Raw genomic sequence first — 23,125 nt, 5'->3', positions numbered from 1 at the left:
TACTTGTTCTCCCCACTGTATATTCTGCATTCTAGTCAAGGCTCATCCTATATAATTACTGCTCTACACACCTTCCCTATTCACATACTGTCCATGCTGTCTATACAGCATCATACACATATAATGTAGATTTATATTCCGGACCTTAACATCGCTTGTTCTAATTCTTAATTCCTTTATTTTTATTTGTGTGTATTGTTAGGTATACTGCACTGTTGGAGCTAGAAACATAAGCATTTCGCTGCACCTGCGATAACATCGGCAAAATATGTTTATGCGACCAATAACATTTGATTTGATCTGATGTTGCGTGTGTGTGTGTGTATGTGCGTGCGTGCGTGCGTATATGTACATACACACATAAATGTGTGTGTGTGTATATGTATGTATGTGTATCACACAGGTGCCTGCTTGTGGGTGTGTCACACACAGTAAGTGTATGTGTGAATGGCCAAGTGTGAAAGGAGGAATGTGTGTTTCCCTCCTACAATATGTGATATTGTATCTCCTTTTGTTCCTTGTGCATCAGCGGGTGTCTACATAACCTGGCATTGGTCTAGATTTAATACACAGTGGCAGCAAGGACAGAACTGAGAGACGTGTACATCAATATCACAGTGCTGGAACTACTCTAACACAGTGTGGCGCTGAACCACATGTGAACATGCATTACCACAGCAAGACATGTAAATCTGCTGCTTTCGCTGCATAAGTGGGCTGTCTGCAGGGACAAGTCCATTACAATCATTTCAATGCAGTAGTGGGCATTTAATTCACATTGAAAATTGCCCCAGATTATTTATCATATTTTATCAATTTGATATGTAGGTGAGATTTAATGCCAGCCTGGCCGCAGATCTGTATACACTTTAGCTACTGTTCTCCTGACTAGCGATGTACAGTATCATTGATATATCATTGAGTGGCATTAGGTAGGTCCACAATGCAAAACAATGTTTGGGAACACTGGTCTAATCAACCTCTGTTGATCTTCTGATGTAACTAATGTGCATCCTGACACACACACACACACACACACACACACACACACACACACACACACACACACACACACACACACACACACACACACACACACACACACACACACACACACTCTCTTATCATCCACATACTCATTCACATGCTTGCAATGATGTTCCTCCCATTCCTTGCCATTATAGGCAATTCCACTGTCTGAAAAAAAGAGAGAGGGAGTGCGAAAGAAGGGGTGAGAAAGAGGGAGAGAGAAAGAGGGAGCAGTAGAAAGAGGGAGAGAGAAAGAGGGAGCAGTAGAAAGAGGGAGAGTAGAAAGAGGGAGAGAGAAAGAGGGAGCAGTAGAAAGAGGGAGAGAGAAAGAGGGAGCAGTAGAAAGAGGGAGAGAGAAAGAGGGAGCAGTAGAAAGAGGGAGAGAGAAAGAGGGAGCAGTAGAAAGAGGGAGAGAGAAAGAGGGAGCAGTAGAAAGAGGGAGAGAGAAAGAGGGAGCAGTAGAAAGAGGGAGAGAGAAAGAGGGAGCAGTAGAAAGAGGGAGAGAGAAAGAGGGAGAGAGAAAGAGGGAGCAGTAGAAAGAGGGAGAGAGAAAGAGGGAGCAGTAGAAAGAGGGAGAGAGAAAGAGGGAGCAGTAGAAAGAGGGAGAGAGAAAGAGGGAGCAGTAGAAAGAGGGAGAGAGAAAGAGGGAGCAGTAGAAAGAGGGAGCAGTAGAAAGAGGGAGAGAGAAAGAGGGAGCAGTAGAAAGAGAGTGTGAGGATGAATTATGAATCGTGTAGAGGGGCTTTGCAGGCAGCAACAGAAAGTTTTAACATTTAATGATTTTCGCCAATGCAGCAGGATGGGTAAAGAAAGAGCTTTCCTATCGTGTGTTAACATTGCCGGAAGGTTCCATTGATGTTTTCAGAGTGTTTTCTTTGTGCTGGGTTGCGGGATAGTGACAGCGTGAGGGCATGCATCGGCCACAGTTGAACCTTAAATCAGTTTGAGATTAAAGTGGAGGATGGTTTATTGGCTTTATCTAAGGTGGATGAGATGCAGGAGAGAGGCTGAACCCTGGTAGATGGAGATACCTCAGGGATCAAACGCTCTTCGGGAGGTATTCATTATACCTTCTCTAGAAACTACAGATGCAGCATGCTCCATGTTAAACAGAAAGCGCTACTGTAGTTTGATAATGACCTCTAATGCGCTATCAAATTCCCTAGTTACACTGTACATCAATATGGTTTTCTAGGTAATATGCTATCAATCTGGTTTCCTAGGTAGTATGCTATCAATCTGGTTTCCTAGGTAGTATGCTATCAATCTGGTTTCCTAGATAGTATGCTATCAATCTGGTTTCATAGGTAGTATGCTATCAATCTGGTATCCTAGGTAGTATGCTATCAATCTGGTATCCTAGGTAGTATGCTATCAATCTGGTTTCCTAGGTAGTATGCTATCAATCTGGTTTCCTAGGTAGTATGCTATCAATCTGGTTTCCTAGGTAGTATGCTATCAATCTGGTTTCCTAGATAGTATGCTATCAATCTGGTTTCCTAGGTATTATGCTATCAATCTGGTTTCCTAGATAGTATGCTATCAATCTGGTATCCTAGGTAGTATGCTATCAATCTGGTATCCTAGGTAGTATGCTATCAATCTGGTATCCTAGGTAGTATGCTACCAATCTGGTTTCCTTGGTAGTATTCTGCTGCAGGTGTTTTTTTATAATAGCCTACATGACCTTATAATTAATTCTAACGTTCTATCTGCAAAAATATGATTCTGAGATAATTGGCTTTAACGTTCCAAACCCTCATTGGTAAAACATGTTTTATCTTGTATTCTTTATGGCTTAACAACTGGAGAATATTACCTAGGTAGAGGACATTGTACAGAACAAGGCTATGTCAATAACTCAGTGTTGACAAAATGCAGCTAGAACCTTAGAATTCCTGTTGAATTGATACAAAGACAAAGAAGGAAGGGACAATAGTGCTTATCGGTATCTCTGTTGCTCTGCTCAGTGGGCTACTTGTCATGGATTCCGTACCAGTTGCTTGAAACAGGTTAATTGTATCAGTTGATTTTACAATTTAGGGTTTTGTTTCACAGCTAAACTGTATGAATGGATATCATGGTTGTGAGGGGTTTGGAATAAGCTGTTCACTTTAAATGTAGATTATTGGTATTCATCATCCCATTACTTCTACTGTGTGTGTGTGCGTGCGTGCGTGTGTGTGTGTGTGTGTGTGATAGTGAGAAGGAGAGTCAGAGGAGAGAGAGAGAGGTGGGGGGAGGGGTGGATGCCAGCAAGCAAGCCACACCGTGCAAGGATGAGAAGGGGGAGGGCATAGGAAAAAAAGAGAGGGTGAGAAAGAGAGAGGGAGAAAGAGAGGGAGGGAGTAGACAAGATCTGCTTCTCAATGTGCGAGCGTTGAGCAGAGGAGCTGCTGCCTGCTGTAGGTGAACACACAGAGAGACATTCCGAAGATGCTCTCAGTGAGAGTGGAGCTGACAATGGCCTTCCATATCATGCTCAAGCTCCTGGACTCCTGGTAATACAGATGTAGGATCTTAATTTGATTACCCTGTTGCAGGATAACTTTCCTGCAGCAGGAAATGTAAAACTTGTAGTGTATTTGAGGTTTAAAAAGGATTCTGAAGTTTAATTTCCCGATGAAATTTCAAACGTGATCTTCCCCTACGAAAAATGTATCAACCCATGGCCAAAATGTCCATTAATTATAATCCACATAATAATTCACATTTCCTGTTGTTGCAGGATTATTTTCCTGCTGTAGCAAATTCGCTCAAATTAAGATCCTAAATCTGTAGTTGAGATTCTGCCTGCAGAGTGCTCTGTCTCATTCTCGTTTGGTGGTTTGGTCGTTCAGTGGCTCGTCTTCAGTGGTACGGTGGATGGGAGCAACCTTCTGCAGCGTCAGTCAGTCAGTCAGTCAGTCAGTCAGTCAGCTTCACTAATGCAGAGAGATCAGTAGCTCCTGTCCTAGTAGCAGGAGAGAGAAGGGGTGAGAGAGAAGGGGTGAGAGAGAAGGGGTGAGAGAGAGAGTGAGAGAGAGAGAGGGTGAGAGAGAGAGAGAGAGAGAGAGAGGGTGAGCGAGAGGGTGAGCGAGAGGGAGAGAGAGGGTGAGCGAGAGAGAGAGGGTGAGTGAGAGAGAGAGAGAGAGGGTGAGCGAGAGAGAGAGAGGGTGAGCGAGAGGGAGAGAGAGGGTGAGCGAGAGAGAGAGGGTGAGCGAGAGAGAGAGGGTGAGCGAGAGAGAGAGAGGGTGAGCGAGAGAGGGTGAGCGAGAGAGAGAGATGGTGAGAGAGAGAGAGAGAGAGAGAGGGTGAGCGAGAGAGAGAGAGGGTGAGAGAGGGTGAGAGAGAGAGAGAGAGGGTGAGCAAGAGGGAGAGAGAGGGTTATCAGACCGCATGGGGAGGCGGTGATCACTCTGGCTAACGCACAACGTAGCACAGCGCAGTGCCACTCTGAGAATGAGAGAGAGTGAGAGCTGGGCTAGCTCAGCTCTGCAGCAGGACCCGTCGTCCTTCCCTCCATCCTTGCGTCCCTCTGTCCGTCCGGTGAAGTGGTTGTTTTTGCTCGGGGTGGACGGTTACGGAGTAACACCGGTCATTAATGCTCTCTCTGTCTCTCTGCCGCTGCTTTGCAGGAGTGGTGCCGGCCAAGAGGAGCCCCAAGCTAGTGGTAAGTACAACACAACTCTCTTCTCCTTCTTCTCCTCCCTTCTTCTCCCTTTCCTCTGCATGTGTTAGTGTTATTCCCCCGGTGCATGCCTGCTTTCTGCTGGATGGATGTGGGGGCTATTTAAAGAACAAAAGACATGCAGCCTTCCATATACCTCCCCTACGAACTTTTCTTTCTCCCCTCTTTCCCCTCTCTCGCTCCCTCACTGTGACCTCGTTTTCTTTCTCTCTTTCTCAATTTCCCCATTGCTCCCTCTCCCTGTCGTTTCTCTCTCCATATTATATCTCTCTTTCTCTCCCGCTTTCTCTCTCTTCCTCCCTCCACCTCTCCCATGCTGTCATACTATCAGCGATTAAGGTTGGCCTTGGTGCCCTGGTTGAGTTGTTGTATTAGTGACCAGCTGGTATGGGTGGCATAGGGTCATGGATGAAGGGAATGGGGGAGGGAGGGAAGGGCTGTCATATAGCAGTGGCTTGTGTGGAGGATAGATTAACAAATAATGATGGAATGAGGGAAAGATCCTGAAGGAAATGTTAGAGGCACTCTATGGGAGTGACTCACATGCTTGAGCCCACAGGTACAGTGGACAGAGAGGAGGAGAGGCACACTAGCTACCTCAATGCTGGAGCAGTAGGATTGTCTCTCCAGGGACAATAACTTTATTCCGAGGTTTAAAGAGCGAACGCCTCCTCATCTTTAACACTCATCTTAACCTGATGAGAAAGCAATACTGGCTATGAGGAGACAACACTCCAGCTGTAAATAACACTCAGCCCCAGGCATCCCCTGGAGCCTCATCGAGAGTGTAAAGTTGTCCCTAGAACGGATCCTAGATCCGTTTTGTGTTCTGCCCCCCTATTGGTTTAAATCAAGATTTGGGGAGGCAGCAAAGGAGGAACACTCCACTCATAGTGATTTATGCTCCCAACTGTGTTTTTATTATGACTGTTTATCAAACCTTAGCTCGTCATAAAGGGAGGGTGGGCTAAACCTAGTTCAGTGCCAAACTGGCAACTTCTACCCACAGCCATCCACAGAGTATGTATACTATAGGAATGTGGATAATACATTACATACATATTTCAGCGTTCCTGTTAACAGGAAGCAGGGCTATTTGGGACTAGGGATTAGTGGGATATGGCATCGGTCATAGATGGGGCGTCGCTGATTGAGGTCATGTGACAGGGTGGGGGAGGGCTCTGTAAGAGTTGAGCGGGGGCAATGGTGACCCTGGTCGGTTGCCACTGTCAATTCGTTTTTCACGATGGGAAAGCAGGCTTTGTGTTGTATCATTGAAATGTTAGGCTGCATGCAAGTCTGTGTCAGCCTCTAAGCGCTGTTCGGCCTCTGATGCTGGGCTTTAAATATGTGCTTAGAGTACACTGCCGTTTGCAAGAGGGACCCAACTGTCTTGGTGTATTTGCAAAGTGTGGGCTTGTAAGTGTGTTTTTGTTTCTACTAACAAGCCTGTGTTTGCTTTTCCTCTCATGCATGATGTTGATTTTAATATTTCATCAACCATAACAAATATTGTAGAACTGTCAAATGTCTTAATCGATCTAGGGACAAGCTGATGACATGTTTCCTTGACCTGACTCCGTATGTTCAATGTGTTAGACACGTACAGGTTTTTCATATTTCATTTTCATAAGCTTCTTCAAATGTCCCACAGTCTTATAACCAAGCTTAGAGGTCTTATATTCAGTGAATTGCACTGGACTGAATATATTATTATTATTATTTTAATAAAAACTGAAAAGTAGTGTTATTGGCTGAGAGGTTTGGAACATTAATACTGTACAATTGTGAAAGTGATGATAATGTCCTTTTAGTGTAAGAGCTGTTTGAGAAGACCGTTTTGGTGGGAAGCAGTTCTCGCCTGCCTGGTGTCATGATAAATGGGGGGACATGAACGTAGTGTGTGTATGACTAAACACATCGTGTTGTCTTATTGTATTATAAAGAAACTATTCAGAGACTGTTCTGTGTGTGGGCGTCATAGAAACCATGTCATCTCTCCCGCACACCGTTAGAATACAGCTCTTACTGACAGACAATCAATTCACTTGGCGTTTCTATGATAATGACCTTGGATGGTTGTTTCATTCTTCTCTCTCTCTACTACCTTACCTTCTTACTCATCTCTCTTTTTTCACTCCCTGTCTTTATTCTGTCTTCTCTTATTCGGCCCTCTCTTTCTCCTTCCTTTCTCACTATCACCTCACCTTCTCCTCTCGTCTTATCTCTCTCCCCCTGTCTTCCACCCTTTCTCCCTCCTTTCTCTCCCTCCCCATTCTTTCCATTCAGCAGCAGCTGGAGAGGAAGGACAGTCAGAGCAGCTCCCAGCACAGTGTGTGCAGCCATCGCAGCACCCACACAGACTCTCCCAGCCACCCCTCCTCCAACATGCCCAGTGAGGCCGTAGGCCCCCCTCCGGCCGCCCCCACCCAGCTGCTGCCTGGCCTGCCTCCCCTGCCCACCCAGGACCCTGGAGATGGTACCATGACCCTCCAGAAGAAGCCAGACCCCTTCAAGATCTGGGCCCAGTCCAGGAGCATGTATGAGAGCAGACGTGAGTCATCACTTCACTGTGGTTATTTGGCACAACTGACAAGTGTAGGTTCAACAATGCTGCCGAACACAAATACATCAAACATGTATCAACTAGAGTGAATGAGCCTGGGATCTGATCATCATGTCTGTTGATTGGTGGGAAGAGAGAAACTCTTGAAACTTTTCAGATTATTCTGTTGGGATTAGACTAGACAGTGTATGAGTTTGTTTAAGTAAGTGGGTGTTGCATTGTGTCCTGGAGGAGAAGCATGGTTAAGTACTTTGTAGGAGCAGCTCTGTGTGTGTGTGTGTGTGTGTGGTATGAGTGTATGAGTCAAACGTGACTCTGTGACAGAAGATGTCCCGGAGAGCTTAGTCTCCCTGCTCTGTGAAGCTATCGACACCTCTCAATATATAAACACCTGCATTTCCAAACACTCAGAGGAGTGTGTAGGTCTGATGTCAGCGGAAGAAGGGACTAGAAATGAAGGATCACATGCATCCTACCTTGCTGATGGCTCAGAAATGAAAAATATGGTATATCCAGTGTTGACCCAAGCCTACGTCATGAGCTATTTGACAAAAATAATGTAGATGTTCTCATCAGCAGAAAAAATAAATACATCTATTTGAACAATAGTGTGGTGCATACAATACTTTTCCTTGTTCTAACCCTAATAATTGGGAATGATAGAAGGTAGACTGGGCGATAGAAGGCACCCCCGTTTTGAGTTGTAAAAGCAGAAACATCTGTTCTTAAGACTCTCCCCCATATCCTTTGCAGTCAAAACTCAGATCCTCCATTGTTCATGAGTGGAGGAGGACGCCACCCCACTTATTTACTATACTCACTACAAGTCTCTTGAGAGAAATGGTTTGTTCTCCAAACAATGGGTCACTCATTTCCATCTAGGGGGCAATATGATGACTCCTCGAGAAAAACAGTTATTCTTTATTAAAGAGTCTGGTCATTTACAGTACATTGCAACATATACAATTAAACTGAGTGGGGAGACAAGCAAACATAACTTAGTGTAATAGGAATGTAATGTTGTTTTCTTGAATGCCATTTGCACTTTATAAGAGGCAGGCCATTGCATGTCTGGCAACAATAATGTGTTTACATTCAAGGTGTATTAAAAATGCATCCATTATCAGAATATGCTCATTATGTGTGCACGTGTGTGTGTGTGTGTGTGTGTGTGTGTGTGTGTGTGTGTGTGTGTGTGTGTGTGTGTGTGTGTGTGTGTGTGTGTGTGTGTGTGTGTGTCAGTGAGTAGTGCTAGTTGCCTGCCAGCCTGTTTGTGTGCGTGCTAGCAGGCGGTGTTGCAGTGCTGGTTAATACATGCAGGCAGTGTTGCAGTACTGGTTAATCGGTACAGGCGGTGTTGCAGTACTGGTTAATCCATGCAGGTGGTGTTGCAGTGCTGGTTAATCAGTGCAGGCGGTGTTCCAATGCTGGTTAATCCATGCAGGTGGTGTTGCAGTGCTGGTTAATCCATGCAGGCGGTGTTGCAGTACTGGTTAATCAGTGCAGGCGGTGTTGCAGTGCTGGTTAATCAGTGCAGGTGGTGTTGCAGTGCTAGTTAATCCATGCAGGCGGTGTTGCAGTGTTGGTTAATCAGTGCAGGTGGGGTTGCAGTGCTGGTTAATCAGTGCAGGTGGGGTTGCAGTGCTGGTTAATCCATGCAGGCGGTGTTGCAGTACTGGTTAATCAGTATGTAAAGTAGAGCCAGTATAATCTAGGTCTGCTGCTGATTAAATATTAACTGGGCCTGGTGATCCCTCCGCAATGGAGCTGATCTTACTGTTTGTTGGGCTGGATTATTAGAATGGGTTAGAGTTGGAGATGGGGGTTGAGAGGAAAGGAGAGGTATTTAATGTGTGCTGGTGTGTCTGTGTGTCTGTTGTGGACTCATATCAGCATTATGGTGTTCTGTCGTGTTGGTGGTGTCAGGAGATAGGACTGAGACAGGGCTAGAGATGAGACCATGCTGGGACCCTCCTGCAGAGGATATTTTTGCTGACAGTTACAGACTGTGCGTGCGTGTGTGCGTGCAAGAGAGAGAGAGAGAGATCTGCTGTGCTAGGGACAGGGATCAGTGGAAGGCTAATGACTTATCCAACCTGCAGACAGACAGACAGACAGACAGACAGACAGACAGACAGACAGACAGACAGACAGACAGACAGACAGACAGACAGACAGACAGACAGACAGACAGACAGACAGACAGACAGACAGACAGACAGACAGACAGACAGACAGACAGACAGAGGGCTAATAAAACCTGTGTGGTAGACAGAAGGTGCCTCAGGAGAAGTGGTCCATGCCCTGTGTTCAGACTGGCCCTGTGGGTGAACAGACTAACACCAAATTGCCTGTGTCCTCCCACAGCCACGTGTGTTTGTGTTCCACAGAGAGAGACGGAACGAGAAAAAGAGGCAGAGAGTTAAAAGGTCACATTCATAGAGAGCATGTACATGGCATTTGTTCCTCCTGTCCTCTGGGAGCCAACCCTGTACCTGAAAGAAGGAACCTAATATGCCAAGTGATGCAGAGGAGAGTAGAGAGGAGGGGGTGTTCATACCAGATTGGTTAATAACAAGATCTAACTGAACTGAATTTAAATGTAGTCCAACGCCAGGATAGTGGGCTTGAATCCCGGGACCACCCATACGTAAAATGTATGGATGCATGACTGTACGTCGCTTTGGATTAAAGTGTCTGCAAAATGGTATTTATTATATTATGATTATGAATACTGAACTTAATTGCAGTGTATTGATTAATGCAACAGTCATGCCATAGGTTTAACTTTCTGAGTGTCAGGTCTACTCCCTGTTTCACCTCCACTGAGCTCTTGTGTTGTGTGTTTCAGAGCCAGATTGCCAGGAGCAGGAGATCTTCCTGTGGCGGAAGGATACAGGTTTTGGGTTCCGCATCCTGGGAGGAAATGAGGCCGGAGAGCCGGTGAGTATCCCTGCACCATTCCTCCACCTTGTCTGTCACTGTTAAGTTTGGATGTGCCAAGGAAAAGCAAAATGTTTGTAATGGGATCTTTTCATGCAGCACACCATTCACTTACAGTGCATTCTGAAATTATTCAGACCCCTTGACTTTTTCCACATTTTGTTACGTTACAGCCGTTTTCAAAAATTGAATAAAATGTTTTTTTTCCACTCATCAATCTACACACAATAGCCCATAATGACAAAGCAAAAACATTTTTTTATTTTTGCAAATGTATATAATAACCTAAAAAATGAAATATCACATTTACATAAGTACTCAGACCCTTTACTCAGTACTTTGTTGAAGCACCTTTGGCAGCGGTTACAGCCTCGAGTCTTCTTGGGTGTGACGCTACAATCTTGGCACACCTGTATTTGGAGAGTTTCTCCCATTCTTCTCTGCAGATCCTCTCAAGCTCTGTCAGGTTGTATGGGGAGCGTTGCTGCACAGCTATTTTCAGGTCTCTCCAGAGATGTTCGATCGGGTTCAAGTCCAGGCTCTGGCTGGGCCACTCAAAGCCATTCAGAGACTTGCGTTGTCTTGGCTGTGTGCTTAGGGTTGTTGTCCTGTTGGAAGGTGAACCTTCGTCCCTGTCTGAGGTCCTGAGAGCTCTGGAGCAAGTTTTCATCAAGGATCTCTCTATACGTTGCTCTGTTCATCTTTCCCTCGATCCTGACTAGTCTCCCTGCCGCTGAAAACATCCCCATAGCATGATGATGCCACCACCATGCTTCACCGTAGGGATGGTGCCAGGTTTCCTCCAGACATGATGCTTGTTATTCAGGCAAAATAGTTCAATCTTGGTTTCATCAGACCAGAGCATCTTGTTTCTCATGGTCTGAGAGTCTTTGGGTGCCTTTTGGCAAACTCCAAGCGGGCTGTCATAAGCCTTTTACTGAGGAGTGGCTTCTGTCTGGTCACTCTACCATGAAGGCCTGATTGGTGGAGTGCTACAGAGATTGTTGTCCTTCTTGAAGGTTCTCCCATCTCCACAGAGGAACTCTAGAGCTCTGTCAGAGTGACCGTTGGGTTCTTGGTCATCTCCCTGACCAAGGCCCTTGTCTCCCAATTGCTCAGTTCGGCCGGGCGGCCAGCTCAAGGAAGAGTCTTGGTGGTTCCAAACTTCTTCCATTTAAGAATGATGGAGGCCACTATGTTCTTGGGGACCTTCAATGCTGCAGAAATGTTTTGGTACCCTTCCCCAGATCTGTGCCTCGACACAATCCTGTCTCGGAGCTCTACAGACAATTCCTTCGGCCTCATGTCTTGATTTTTGCTCTGACATGCACTGTCAACTGTGGGACCTTATATACACAGGTGTGTGCCTTTCCAAATCATGTCCAATCAATTGAATTTACCACAGGTGGAATCCAATCAAGTTGTATAAACATCTCAACAATAATCAATGGAAACATGATGGACCTGAGCTCAATTTCAAGTCTCATAGCAAAGGGTCTGAATACTTATGTAAATAAGGTATTTCTGTTTTTTGTTTTTACTAAATGTGCAAACACTTCTAAAAACCTCTTTTCGTTTCGTCATTATGTGGTATTGTGTGTAGATTGATGAGAACTTTGGCTGTAACGTAACAAAATGTGTGAAAAAAGGCACTGTATACATGACTGACAATTAAGCATTCCAAAGCAAGACTGGAAGCATAAAACATGTATCGGCATTCCCCATGTCTGGTTATTACATCACGTGTTACATCATAAATAAACACTAAACAAAGTTCTGAATTAAACAGCACTGCTGCATGATACTGCGTGTTAAAAGGGCAGCTGATGTACTGAACCCTCAATATTCTATTACAGCCTCATCACTATATTTCCCATGCCTTTTGGGTTTTCTTTGTTAAACTCTCTGGGAAATGTGGGACGCTAGCGGGACACACTATTCAACAGCCAGTGAAATAGCAGGGCGCCAAATTCAAAACAACAAAAATCTCATAATTCAAATTTCTCAAACATACAACTATTTTACACCATTTTAAAGATGAACTTCTCGTTAATCCAACCACATTGTCCGATTTCAAAAAGGCTTTATGGAGAAAGCATAGCATTAGATTATGTTAGGACAGCGGCGAGACAAGAAAAACCACACAGCCATTTTCCAAGCAAGGAGAAGCGTCACAAAACATGAAATACAGCTAAAATTAATCACTAACCTTTGATGAGCTTCATCAGATGGCACTCATAGGACTTCATGTTACACAATACATGTATGTTTTGCTCGATAAAGTTCATATTTATATCCAAAAACCCCATTTTACATTGGCGTGTAATGTTCAGAAATGTTTTGCCTCCCAAAACTTCTGGTGAATGAGCACATCAATTTACAGAAATACTCATCATAAACGTTGATAAAATATTAAACTGTTATTCAAAGAATTATAGATACACTTCTCCTTAATGCAACCGCTGTGTCAGATTTTAAAAAAAACTTTACAGCGAAAGCACACTTTGCAATAATCTGAGTACAGCGTTCAGACACGAAACCAAACCCGCCATTTTTTGGAGTCAACAAAACTCAGAAATAATATTATAAATATTCACTTACCTTTGATGATCTTCGTCGGAATGCACTCCCAGGAATCCCAGTTCCCCAATAAATGTTCATTAGTTTCGACAAAGTTCATATATATGTCCAAATACCTCCTTTTTGTTCGCGCTTTCGGTAGAGTACTCCAAATGCACTGTGCTCGCGCAGTTAAGTTCAGATGAAAAGTCAAAAAAGTTATATTACAGACGACGTATAGAATGTCAAACGATGTATAGAATCAATCTTTAAGATGTTTTTATCATAAATCTTCCATAACATTCCAACCGGACGATTCCTTTGTCTTCAAAAAAGAAAAGGAACCCTCTGAGCTCATGTCATTTTCTCACTCATCTACTTCCAGGAGCTCTTGTTCTCTCCCTATTCACAGTAGAAGCATGAAACAACGTTCTAAAGACTGTTGACATCTAGTGGAAGCCTTAGGAAGTGCAAAATGAACCCTAAGTCACTGTATACTGGATAGGGAATCACTTGAAAAACTACAACCTCAGATTTCCTAACTTCCTGGTTGGATTTTTTCTCAGGTTTTTGCCTGCCATATGAGTTCTGTTATACTCACAGACATCATTCAAACAGTTTTAGAAACTTCAGAGTGTTTTCTATCCAAATCTACTATGCATATCCTACCTTCTGGGCCCGAGTAGCAGGCAGTTTAATTTGGGCACGTCATTCATCTGAATTTCCAAATACTGCCCCGTCACTAAAAAGTTAACTTCAAACACACACACACACACACACACACACACACACACACACACACACACACACACACACACACACACACACACACACACACACACACACACACACGTTATGCTGTGTGTGTATAATACAACACATCATTCTACTACATCATTACACAAATGAAACAATTCATAGATATACAATCACTTTGATCCCATTATTAGTAATCATCATTTGAGGCATTCCGGGGATGCGTTTCTTTGTGGAAGTGTTGAATTCCAACATCCCATGATGATATGTGGTAAACATGAGAGCTCTAGGGAACAACATTCAGCCTCCATTTTGTCTGGCATGAGAAAAAGCAGATTTCCCGGCCATCATTCTGTGTCAGCTCACACTGTGATGCTCAACCGAACCAACAGCCTCATAGTCTTCCTTCTCTCTTCTGTGCATCAGTTGTTCTCCCCCACTCTCTCCCTCTAATTTGAAGCAGTAGAAATGTAGATTCCACTGTCTGTTTTTGTGTCTCTGAGAGAGATGACTGGTGCTGTCGTTACATGAGGTAGGACTGCGTGCTGTTCTTAGGAGATTCGTTTAGGCAGACTTAGACAACAGGTGTTGGTTATGTGGCATATTTTTCTTTCAGAGACATGAACAGAGAGAAAGTAGAAAAAGGGAGTTTTATATATATACTTATATATATACTGTATATATGCTGACAGGTGTATTAAATCAAGCACACACCCATGCAATCTCCATAGACAAACATTGGCAGTAGAAGGGCCTTACTGAAGAGCTCAGTAACTTTCAACGTGGGACCGTCATAGGATGCCACCTTTCCAACAAGTCAGTTCGTCAAATTTCTGCCCTACTAGAGCTGCCCCAGTCAACTGTAAGTGCTGTTATTGTGAAGTGGAAACATCTAGGAGCAACAACGGCTCAGACGCGAAGTGGTAGCCCACACAAGCTCACAGAATGGGACCGTCGAGTGCTGAAGCGCGTACCAAGTTCCAAACAGCCTCTGAAAGCAATGTCAGCACAAAAACTGTTCGTCGGGAGCTTCATCAAAGGGATTTCCATGGCCGAGCAGCCACACACAAGCCTAAGATCACCATGCACAATGCCAAGCGTCAACTGGAGTGGTGTAAAGCTAGCCGCTATTAGACTCTGGAGCAGTGGAAACTCTGTAGTGATGAATCACGCTTCACCATCTGGCAGCTGTATGGACAAATCTGGGTTTGGAGGATGCCAGGAGAACGCTATCTGCCCCAATGCATAGTGCCAACTGTAAAGTTTGGTGGAGGAGAAATAATGGTCTGGGGCTGTTTTTCATGGTTCGGGCTAAGCCCCTTAGTTCCAGTTCAGGGACAATTTAACGCTACAGCATCCAATGGCATTCTAAACGATTCTGTGCTTTGGGACTGAATGGAACATCAAATGGTTTAATTTAGTTGCGTTGAACTTGAACTACAAGTGAAGTACAAGGCTGATTTATATGTATCATGTTTTGTAGATCTAGAGTATTCCCATAATGAAGTACAGAGCTAATGTATCTGTATGGTATTTTGTAGATCTACATTGGGCACATAGTGAAGTATGGAGCAGCAGATGAGGACGGGCGTCTGCGTTCGGGGGACGAGCTCATCTGTGTGGACGGCACGGCGGTGGTGGGCAAGTCTCACCAGCTGGTGGTGCAGCTGATGCAGCAGGCCGCCAAACAGGGCCACGTCAACCTCACTGTCCGGCGCAAGAGCTCAGGATACGGAGGTGAGTACGGGTCACAGAGACAGCATAGGCATATGCATACACAGGCAAACACTCACCTACACACACTCACCCACACACACTCACCACACACTCCACAACAGCGGCCACCTACACTACCCACGCTAGTTAAAACCTATTGCTTATTGGCTCAGTGAACTATCACTAGCCCCTGCCAAACATAAGGGGAAGAAAAAAAAATATTAGCTGAACACCGTTTTTATATTGCCTGTCCACCTCTTCATTCCCCCCATCTCTTCTTCAGTGGGTAAAGGGGAGGGTGACGTGCCCCCGTCCCCGGCCTCGTCGCACCACAGCAGCACCCAGGCCCCCTCCCTGACAGAGGGCAAGCGGACCCCCCAGGGCAGCCAGAACTCCCTCAACACAGTCAGCTCCGGCAGTGGCTCCACCAGTGGGATCGGCAGTGGGGGAGGAGGGGGCTCCGGCAGTGCTGTGGTCCCCGCAGCCCTGCAGCCATATGACATGGAGATCCAACGCGGAGAGAACGAGGGCTTCGGATTCGTCATTGTGTCGTCGGTCTCCAGGCCTGATGCTGGGACTACTTTGGGTGAGTGGGATGGGCAATGCTACGGTGGGCTGGGTTATGGTGAGCTGAGTGGGATGGGCAATACTACAGTGGGCTGGGTTATGGTGAGCTGAGTGGGATGGGCAATACTACGGTGGGCTGGGTTATGGTGAGCTGAGTGGGATGGGCAATGTTACGGTGGGCTGGGTTATGGTGAGCTGAGTGTGATGGGCAATACTACGGTGGGCTGGGTTATGGTGAGCTGAGTGTGATGGGCAATACTACGGTGGGCTGGGTTATGGTGAGCTGAGTGTGATGGGCAATACTACGGTGGGCTGGGTTATGGTGAGCTGAGTGTGATGGGCAATACTACGGTGGGCTGGGTTATGGTGAGCTGAGTGGGATGGGCAATACTACGGTGGGCTGGGTTATGGTGAGCTGAGTGGGATGGGCAATACTACGGTGGGCTGGATTATGGTGAGCTGAGTTGGATGGGCAATACTACAGTGGGCTGGGTTATGGTGAGCTGAGCGTGATGGGCAATACTACGGTGGGCTGGGTTATGATGAGCTGAGTGGGATGGGCAATACTACGGTGGGCTGGGTTATGGTGAGCTGAGTGGGATGGGCAATACTACGGTGGGCTGGATTATGGTGAGCTGAGTGGGATGGGCAATACTACGGTGGGCTGGATTATGGTGAGCTGAGTGGGATGGGCAATACTATGGTGGGCTGGGTTATGGTGAGCTGAGTGGGATGGGCAATACTACGGTGGGCTGGATTATGGTGAGCTGAGTGGGATGGGCAATACTACGGTGGGCTGGGTTATGGTGAGCTGAGTGGGATGGGCAATACTATGGTGGGCTGGATTATGGTGAGCTGAGTGGGATGGGCAATACTATGGTGGGCTGGGTTATGGTGAGCTGAGTGGGATGGGCAATACTATGGTGGGCTGGATTATGGTGAGCTGAGTGTGATGGGCAATACTACGGTGGGCTGGATTATGGTGAGCTGAGTGGGATGGGCAATACTACGGTGGGCTGGATTATGGTGAGCTGAGTGGGATGGGCAATACTACGGTGGGCTGGATTATGGTGAGCTGAGTGGGATGGGCAATACTACGGTGGGCTGGATTATGGTGAGCTAGACTTTGCTACTATGCTGGGTTTAGTTGCAATTTTTTGTTAACTGAGAATCAGTTATCATTTGCTCTCGGTTGAGCTGGGTTGAACTGATAATATGGTTAAATCTGGCATGTAATCTTGGCGAAGCCTGATCTGCTGATTGACTTTACTGTGGTTCCGAACAGACTCGAGGACAACCCGGTCCGATCCGAGTTAGGGAAGCAGCAGAGAAATATATTTTTTAAGATACTTAGTTAACCGGAGATGATAAAGCATAAGGGAGGTAGAGAGTGGTGATGCTCTAGCAGGGTCTGTGTGAGTGTGTAGGCTACTGGGAGTTTGACCGAGTGACACAGTAACGGGGAGGAGGGAGGGAGAGACAAGAGACCGCAACCAACCAGGCTGACTCACACTATAGTAGACTAATAGCTGCCATAGCTAGGTTATTCATCATCCAATATGATTACTAGTGCCTGTCTTGACTGCATCAAACCGGGAGAAGCTAGCTAGGCTAATTGAGGCTGCATGCGCTTTCTCATCCTACACGATTGCAAATAACAACAACTCCATTCAGAATATACAGTAGCAGCCTACCTGTTGGCTCTTGGTCATTGTAGCCTATCTTTCTCCTTTAACTTTTAATTCCTTAATTTTAATTCCATCTTCCATTGATTAGATTTCTCCTAACTTTTGCCCCACATGGAGGCTCTATGACTGTAGCCTATTGTCACTTTGATGACTTATGATTGGCAAACAACAAGCTACACACACCCCTCTCGTGAAAAGCAAAGAGCAGCAGCATAAATTATAAAATGTCTCTCTATCGCTATTGCAGCAGTCACGTACGGATCAGTTAAAATTACACATACCCAAGACCCATGACAATCAGATCCGACCCAGACCCGTGACATTATTTAGAATTCTGGATCTGGACTCGCAGGTAACAGCCAAAATAATGTAAAGACAAGTACCTGAGGGATAGTAAGTATCAGGGGTTGGAACCTAAATGATTTAGTTCTGAACAGAAGCTACTAAATAGTAATTTCGTTCCACTGTTCCGACCAGCAAAATAAAGATCTGAACCAGTTACAAATGCTGGGCAGGTCATTGTTTTGGCCATTATTTTGAATACCATGGCTATGCCCCCATAGGATGACAATGCCCCCATCCATATGGCATGAGTGGTCACTGAATGGTTTGATGAGCATGAAAATGATGTAAACCATATGCTATGCTGAGATTCTGGATTACGCCTGAGACAACGTTTTTCACCACCATCAGCAAAAGACCAAATTATGGAATTTCTTGTGGAAGAATAATGTTGCATCCCTCCAGTACAGTTCCAGACACTAGAATCTAGGCCAAGGCGCATTGAAGCTGTGGTGGCCCAACGCCCTATTAACACACTTTATGTTGGTGTTTCCTTTATTTTGGCAATTACCTGTACATACACAGTATTAACAATATTTTTTGACAAGCAACCCTTTAAAGGTTAACTTATGCAAAAGAACAGTTCTCAAGTGATTGGGTAGGCGCTAAGCCTAAAAACTAATAACAGAACACTCCTGATGTTATTCAGACAACCTATTTCCTTAAAAAGTCCCTCTCAAAGTTTTCAAAGTGAGACAAGGAAATTGTGAAAAAGCATGATTCTGCCAAGCAAGCACTCCAGTAAGCACACAACCCTAACAGTGCATCAGCACCGCCCGCCAGTCCGCTTGCCACTCAGTGACATGATTGATCATTTCTTGGGGGTGGAATTACAATATTTTGACAGTCACTCCTCATTGAGTTCCCACCTGCTTTATTAATAGCAGGGCATCCGTTTCTGACGGGAGTGGACTTAATGACACAGCCCCGAGGTCACAAACCCAACAATCATGAGCTTAGGGAAACAGAAATCTCTTTATGTGCCCAGACACATTCACTGCCAGGGATAAGCCTGGTTGATGCTTTATCAAAAACACCATCATCACAGATTCAAAAGGCAGACTTGTAGCCGACCCTGGCTGATTCACTCAGCATGTAATTGAAGTTCCACCGAGCACAATCTATAGCTGTCCATACCGTTTATCTATGAAGGCAAAATAGTGAAATTGGCCCCATTAAGGTCACTCAGCCGTCAACGAGGGATTTTAAATGTCCTCCTCTGAACAAATGTGGTATCAAGCTCCCTCTGATGAGTTTGCAGCACCAATGTCACTCCAAGGTCTCCTAACACAGCTCGCCTGATGACCAGGAAGATGTAGCATGGTGTGAAACATGCTATAGGGCCAGGCTACTATCAAATAGATGTTTTGTTAGCTACTGTGCCATGCAAAGGGCCCAGTTCCATTGATCCTGTGGGCTGTAGCTGAAGCCCCATAAAATAGAAAGTAGAGGTACTCCCACACATTGACTCTGTACGTTTACCCCCTGTATATTGCCTTGTTATTGTATTGTGTTACTTTTTATAATTTTTTCCTTTAGTTTATTTGGTAAATATTTTCTTAACTCTTTCTTGAACTGCATTTTAAGGGCTTGTAAGTAAGCATTTCACGGTAAGGTCTACACCTGTTGAATTCGGCGCATCTGACAACGTTTGATTCGATTTTAATGTATCATTTATACAAGCAGGAGAAATCCCATTGAGACTTGTCTCTTTTTTTACGGGTGACCTGAATGTGCTCGTCTGCATCGTCTGCAGCTGGGTCCTCAGACTGAGAGTGACAATATCTGTCTCTGTCTCAACTGTCTCTGTCGGTGTCTCAAATTATACTCTATATTCTCCATGTATTGCAGTATTTCTGACCAGACCAGAGCCCTATGTGGGTATCATTTGAGAGTTTCTTCCTGTCTCATTCTCTCTCGCCGTGCCTACTGCTTTAGCCCCATCACCCCTGTGGGGATGGGATGAATGAATGTGCTGATAAGGGTTGTTCCTCTATCAAATCTCTCCTTCTACTAGTAGAGGTCCCATAGAGAGACATGATCACAAACGGATGGACATGCACTATCTATGTATTCTTCTTTAGCCTGAAAGGGCCATAGAGGTTTTAGGGTATTGTGACGGACAAAGAGCATTCCGCTGGGTTTATCCCTCTCCCGTACATCATACTATGCAAACCCCTTTTCTCCCTCCAGCCCAGCCCATCCTCCCATAATGAACTGATGTGTGCTGGTGTTGTGCTCAGCAGATTGGGTATTAAATCCTGGGTATTTGTCACACCCCGTAATGTCCCATATCTCATTATTTGGATAGAGTGACAGGATACAAGTGCAGTTTTTAATCAAGGCGTAGGGAGGGGAGCTGGTAGCACAAGGTGATGTGATAAATATGGATGTGGGAGGGATAGAGAGCGGGAGGGGGAGAGAAAGAGGGGGGAGGAATGGAGAGAGGCGGGAAGAGTGAGAGGTAGAGAGGGGGAGGGATGGAGGGAGAGAGGGGTGAGCAAGGGATGGGGGAGGGAGAGAGGGCTCCTTAGGGTCTGTTCAGAGCTGCTCTGTAAACAAGATGTGCTGTATTGAACACTGTCACTCTCCTTGTCCATGCAATGCTAGCATCTCTCTGTCTGTAGCCTTTCTGATATACTGTAGTGCATGTTACTCTCTTGACGTCTGCGAGGATCCTGAGATTCCTCAGTGTCACTCTTTAGGAATCCATCTCATTCTCTGAGCCATTCCGAGGGCCAGAAACTCAGTTATCTCCAGTGACTTACCACTCCGCTGTGGCGTAGGCTGTATCCTCCACATCAATCCCTGGCTCCGATGGGGAGTGGAGGACAATCGTAAGGCCGTGTCAAGGCTATTGATAGCCTCCTGAGTGGGGGCCACGAAGGGCCCAGACCAGTTCCATGTGATTTAAGTCACATCGATTAGCACGTCAGGGGTGCAGAGGACAACAGTAGAGAAAGCGACAGAGACAAGGGAAAGTGTATTCTCCCAGACCATTAATTCCTTAATGACCACCCAATACAAGTCTGTCCACCAATAGGGATGTAAGCTGTGTTCCGCATGCATGCTCCTTGATTGGACCATTGTTTCCAGTGCAACAGTTGGCTGGTTCTTGGGTGGTTCTTGGGTGGTGTCTCTGGGTGAATGGCCTATGGGGGTTTGGATGATTAACCCTTTGCTTCCCTTTCTCTTTTTTCCTTCTCTTTTCTTTTCCCATCCTCTTTTTCTCTTCCCATAATCAAATTATGTAATCAATAACCAAATCACATTAACATCCACCCCCACACACACACTTACCACACATTAACATCAAAGCTGGAAATGCATGTGTGGCCATGCCCCACAAAATAGGGCGCATCATCGAGGGGAGCCCTGCGGACCGCTGTGGGAAACTGAAGGTTGGCGACCGCATCCTGTCCGTCAACGGCTGCTCCATCACCAATAAGTCCCACTCGGACATCGTCAACCTGATCAAGGAGGCAGGGAACACCGTCTCTCTGAGGATCATTCCGGGTGACGGTAAGACTGTGTTTTTTTTCTCTGGGCTGTTTTATAATGCAGTAGGGAGGAGAGTTATTCATGGCCTAGTGGGAGTCAGCGGGCACCACGGCTCTGCACTGGCAGAAGCACTTTGCACCAACCTTGGGAGCTACCTTGGGCTGCGAGAGGCCATGCTCCCTGCCCTGTGCTCAAAATGGGAGACTGTGAATGAGAAGGAAGTCACTCGATACTTTTCTGTAGTTCGTTTTAAGTTTTCCTCTCTTATGGTTAAAGGCCCAGTGAAGTTAAAAAAAAAAAAGTTTTATATTTTCACACTATGAGGTTAGAATAATACTGTGAAATTGTGAAAATGATGCCCTTTTAGTGTTAGAGCTGTTTGAAAAGCCTGTTTGGTGGAATGGAGTTTTGATCTGCCTGGTGACATCACCAAGCGGTAAATGAGTTAATAGACAATTAAGAAAGAGAGTTCCAAACCTCTCTGCCAATAACAGCTAGTTTTCAGTTTTGCCCTCTCCTCTCCATGAACAGTCTTAGCAACATTTTTGCTTGAGAAATTGCTCTTTGCTAAAAAAGCTATTTTTATTTTTTTTTGACCGTTTAATTGAAAACACTTACTGTAAGGTACTTAATTTTTACCCAGAAATTATTTGATATTGAGCTAAAAAACGGCTGCATTGTACCTAAGGTTGACTTCGACCCAGAGCTTGTGAATATCCCTGAGAGTGAAACCATATCAGAGATGAATTTGTTAGTTGACATACAGTATGTGTGTGTTGATTGTAGTACAGTGGCTGATAGACACACTCATGTCATTTTAATGAACTGCAGTCTATCAATTTGGTATTGGCTGCTACTTTGTAATGAAGAAAAAAAGTAAAATGTGGTGTATATGTAATCAGTGCATCCTGTTAGTGTTAATCTCCTCAGTCTAAATGGAACAAGGTGGCAGGAAATGCATACTTAATACTGGTTATGGCAGGAACAGTCTGTGACAGGAAGCTGTCTCCTTCCCCATGAGTAGGTATGTGTTGTTCCATGTCCCAGAACAACAATAAAGCCAGCCACTAGAATGCCCTGTCATTGGCTGAGCTGAGAGATTTGGCCCCTAAAAGGCTAGGGCCGGCTCTGACTACGTGAGGATATGGATGTGGGTATGCAGACCCACGAGCCACTGCGGCCCCTCATGATGAGTTCAATTTTTCTTTGTGGCCCCCACCGCCATCAAAGTCTCCCAACCCTGTTCTAGACAGACTGGTAAAATGTAGCTTAATTAAGATGGGAGAGGAGGAGAATCAGTAGCAGAAACACAAATTAGGAGAAAATGCAAAACCACTCATTAAACAAAGCTTGGCAGTTTTTTTAAAGATCACAATGACAACATCTACACAGGCAACATCCGCACCAAGCTAAAGGCAAGAGCTGCCGCTTACAAGGAGCGAGACACGAATCTGGACGCTTATAAGATGCCCTCAGACGAAACCATCAAACAGACAAAGCGTCAATACAGGACTAAGATTGAATCCTACTACACCGGCTCTGATGTTCGTCAGATGTGGCAGGGCTTGAAAACTGTTACGGACTACAAAGGGAAACCCAGCCACGAGCTGCTCCGTGACACGAGCCTACCAGACGAACTAAATGCCTTTTATGCTTGCTTCGAGGCAAGCAACACTGAAGCATGCATGAGAGCACCAGCTGCTCCAGATGACTGTGTGATCACGCTCACCGTAGCCAATGTGAGCAAGACCTTTAAACAGGTCAACATTCACAAGGCCGCGGGGCCAG

The 23,125-nt window shown here is 45.3% G+C and overlaps 1 protein-coding gene across 9 annotated transcripts in view; it reads left to right on the top strand.

The window, feature by feature from the left end:
- Positions 1-23,125, top strand: part of LOC115168452 (membrane-associated guanylate kinase, WW and PDZ domain-containing protein 1) — a 197,493-nt gene that overhangs the window by 162,858 nt on the left and 11,510 nt on the right. For 7 of the 9 annotated variants that reach the window (XM_029723757.1, XM_029723753.1, XM_029723755.1 and 4 more), the window contains 6 exons: positions 4,647-4,681; positions 6,989-7,253; positions 10,117-10,208; positions 15,065-15,260; positions 15,523-15,825; positions 21,155-21,358. In XM_029723757.1, coding sequence (XP_029579617.1) covers positions 4,647-4,681; positions 6,989-7,253; positions 10,117-10,208; positions 15,065-15,260; positions 15,523-15,825; positions 21,155-21,358 — 1,095 coding nt within the window. The remainder of the gene's footprint in view (positions 1-4,646; positions 4,682-6,988; positions 7,254-10,116; positions 10,209-15,064; positions 15,261-15,522; positions 15,826-21,154; positions 21,359-23,125) is intronic. The other 2 variants (XM_029723754.1, XM_029723756.1) reach the window with 2 other exon arrangements.

Source organism: Salmo trutta, chromosome 30 (genome assembly GCF_901001165.1).
Source record: "Salmo trutta chromosome 30, fSalTru1.1, whole genome shotgun sequence".
Lineage (NCBI taxonomy): Eukaryota > Metazoa > Chordata > Actinopteri > Salmoniformes > Salmonidae > Salmo > Salmo trutta.
The sequence above is the reverse complement of the archived record's forward strand: the minus strand, read 5'-3'. Positions and strand labels throughout refer to the sequence as shown.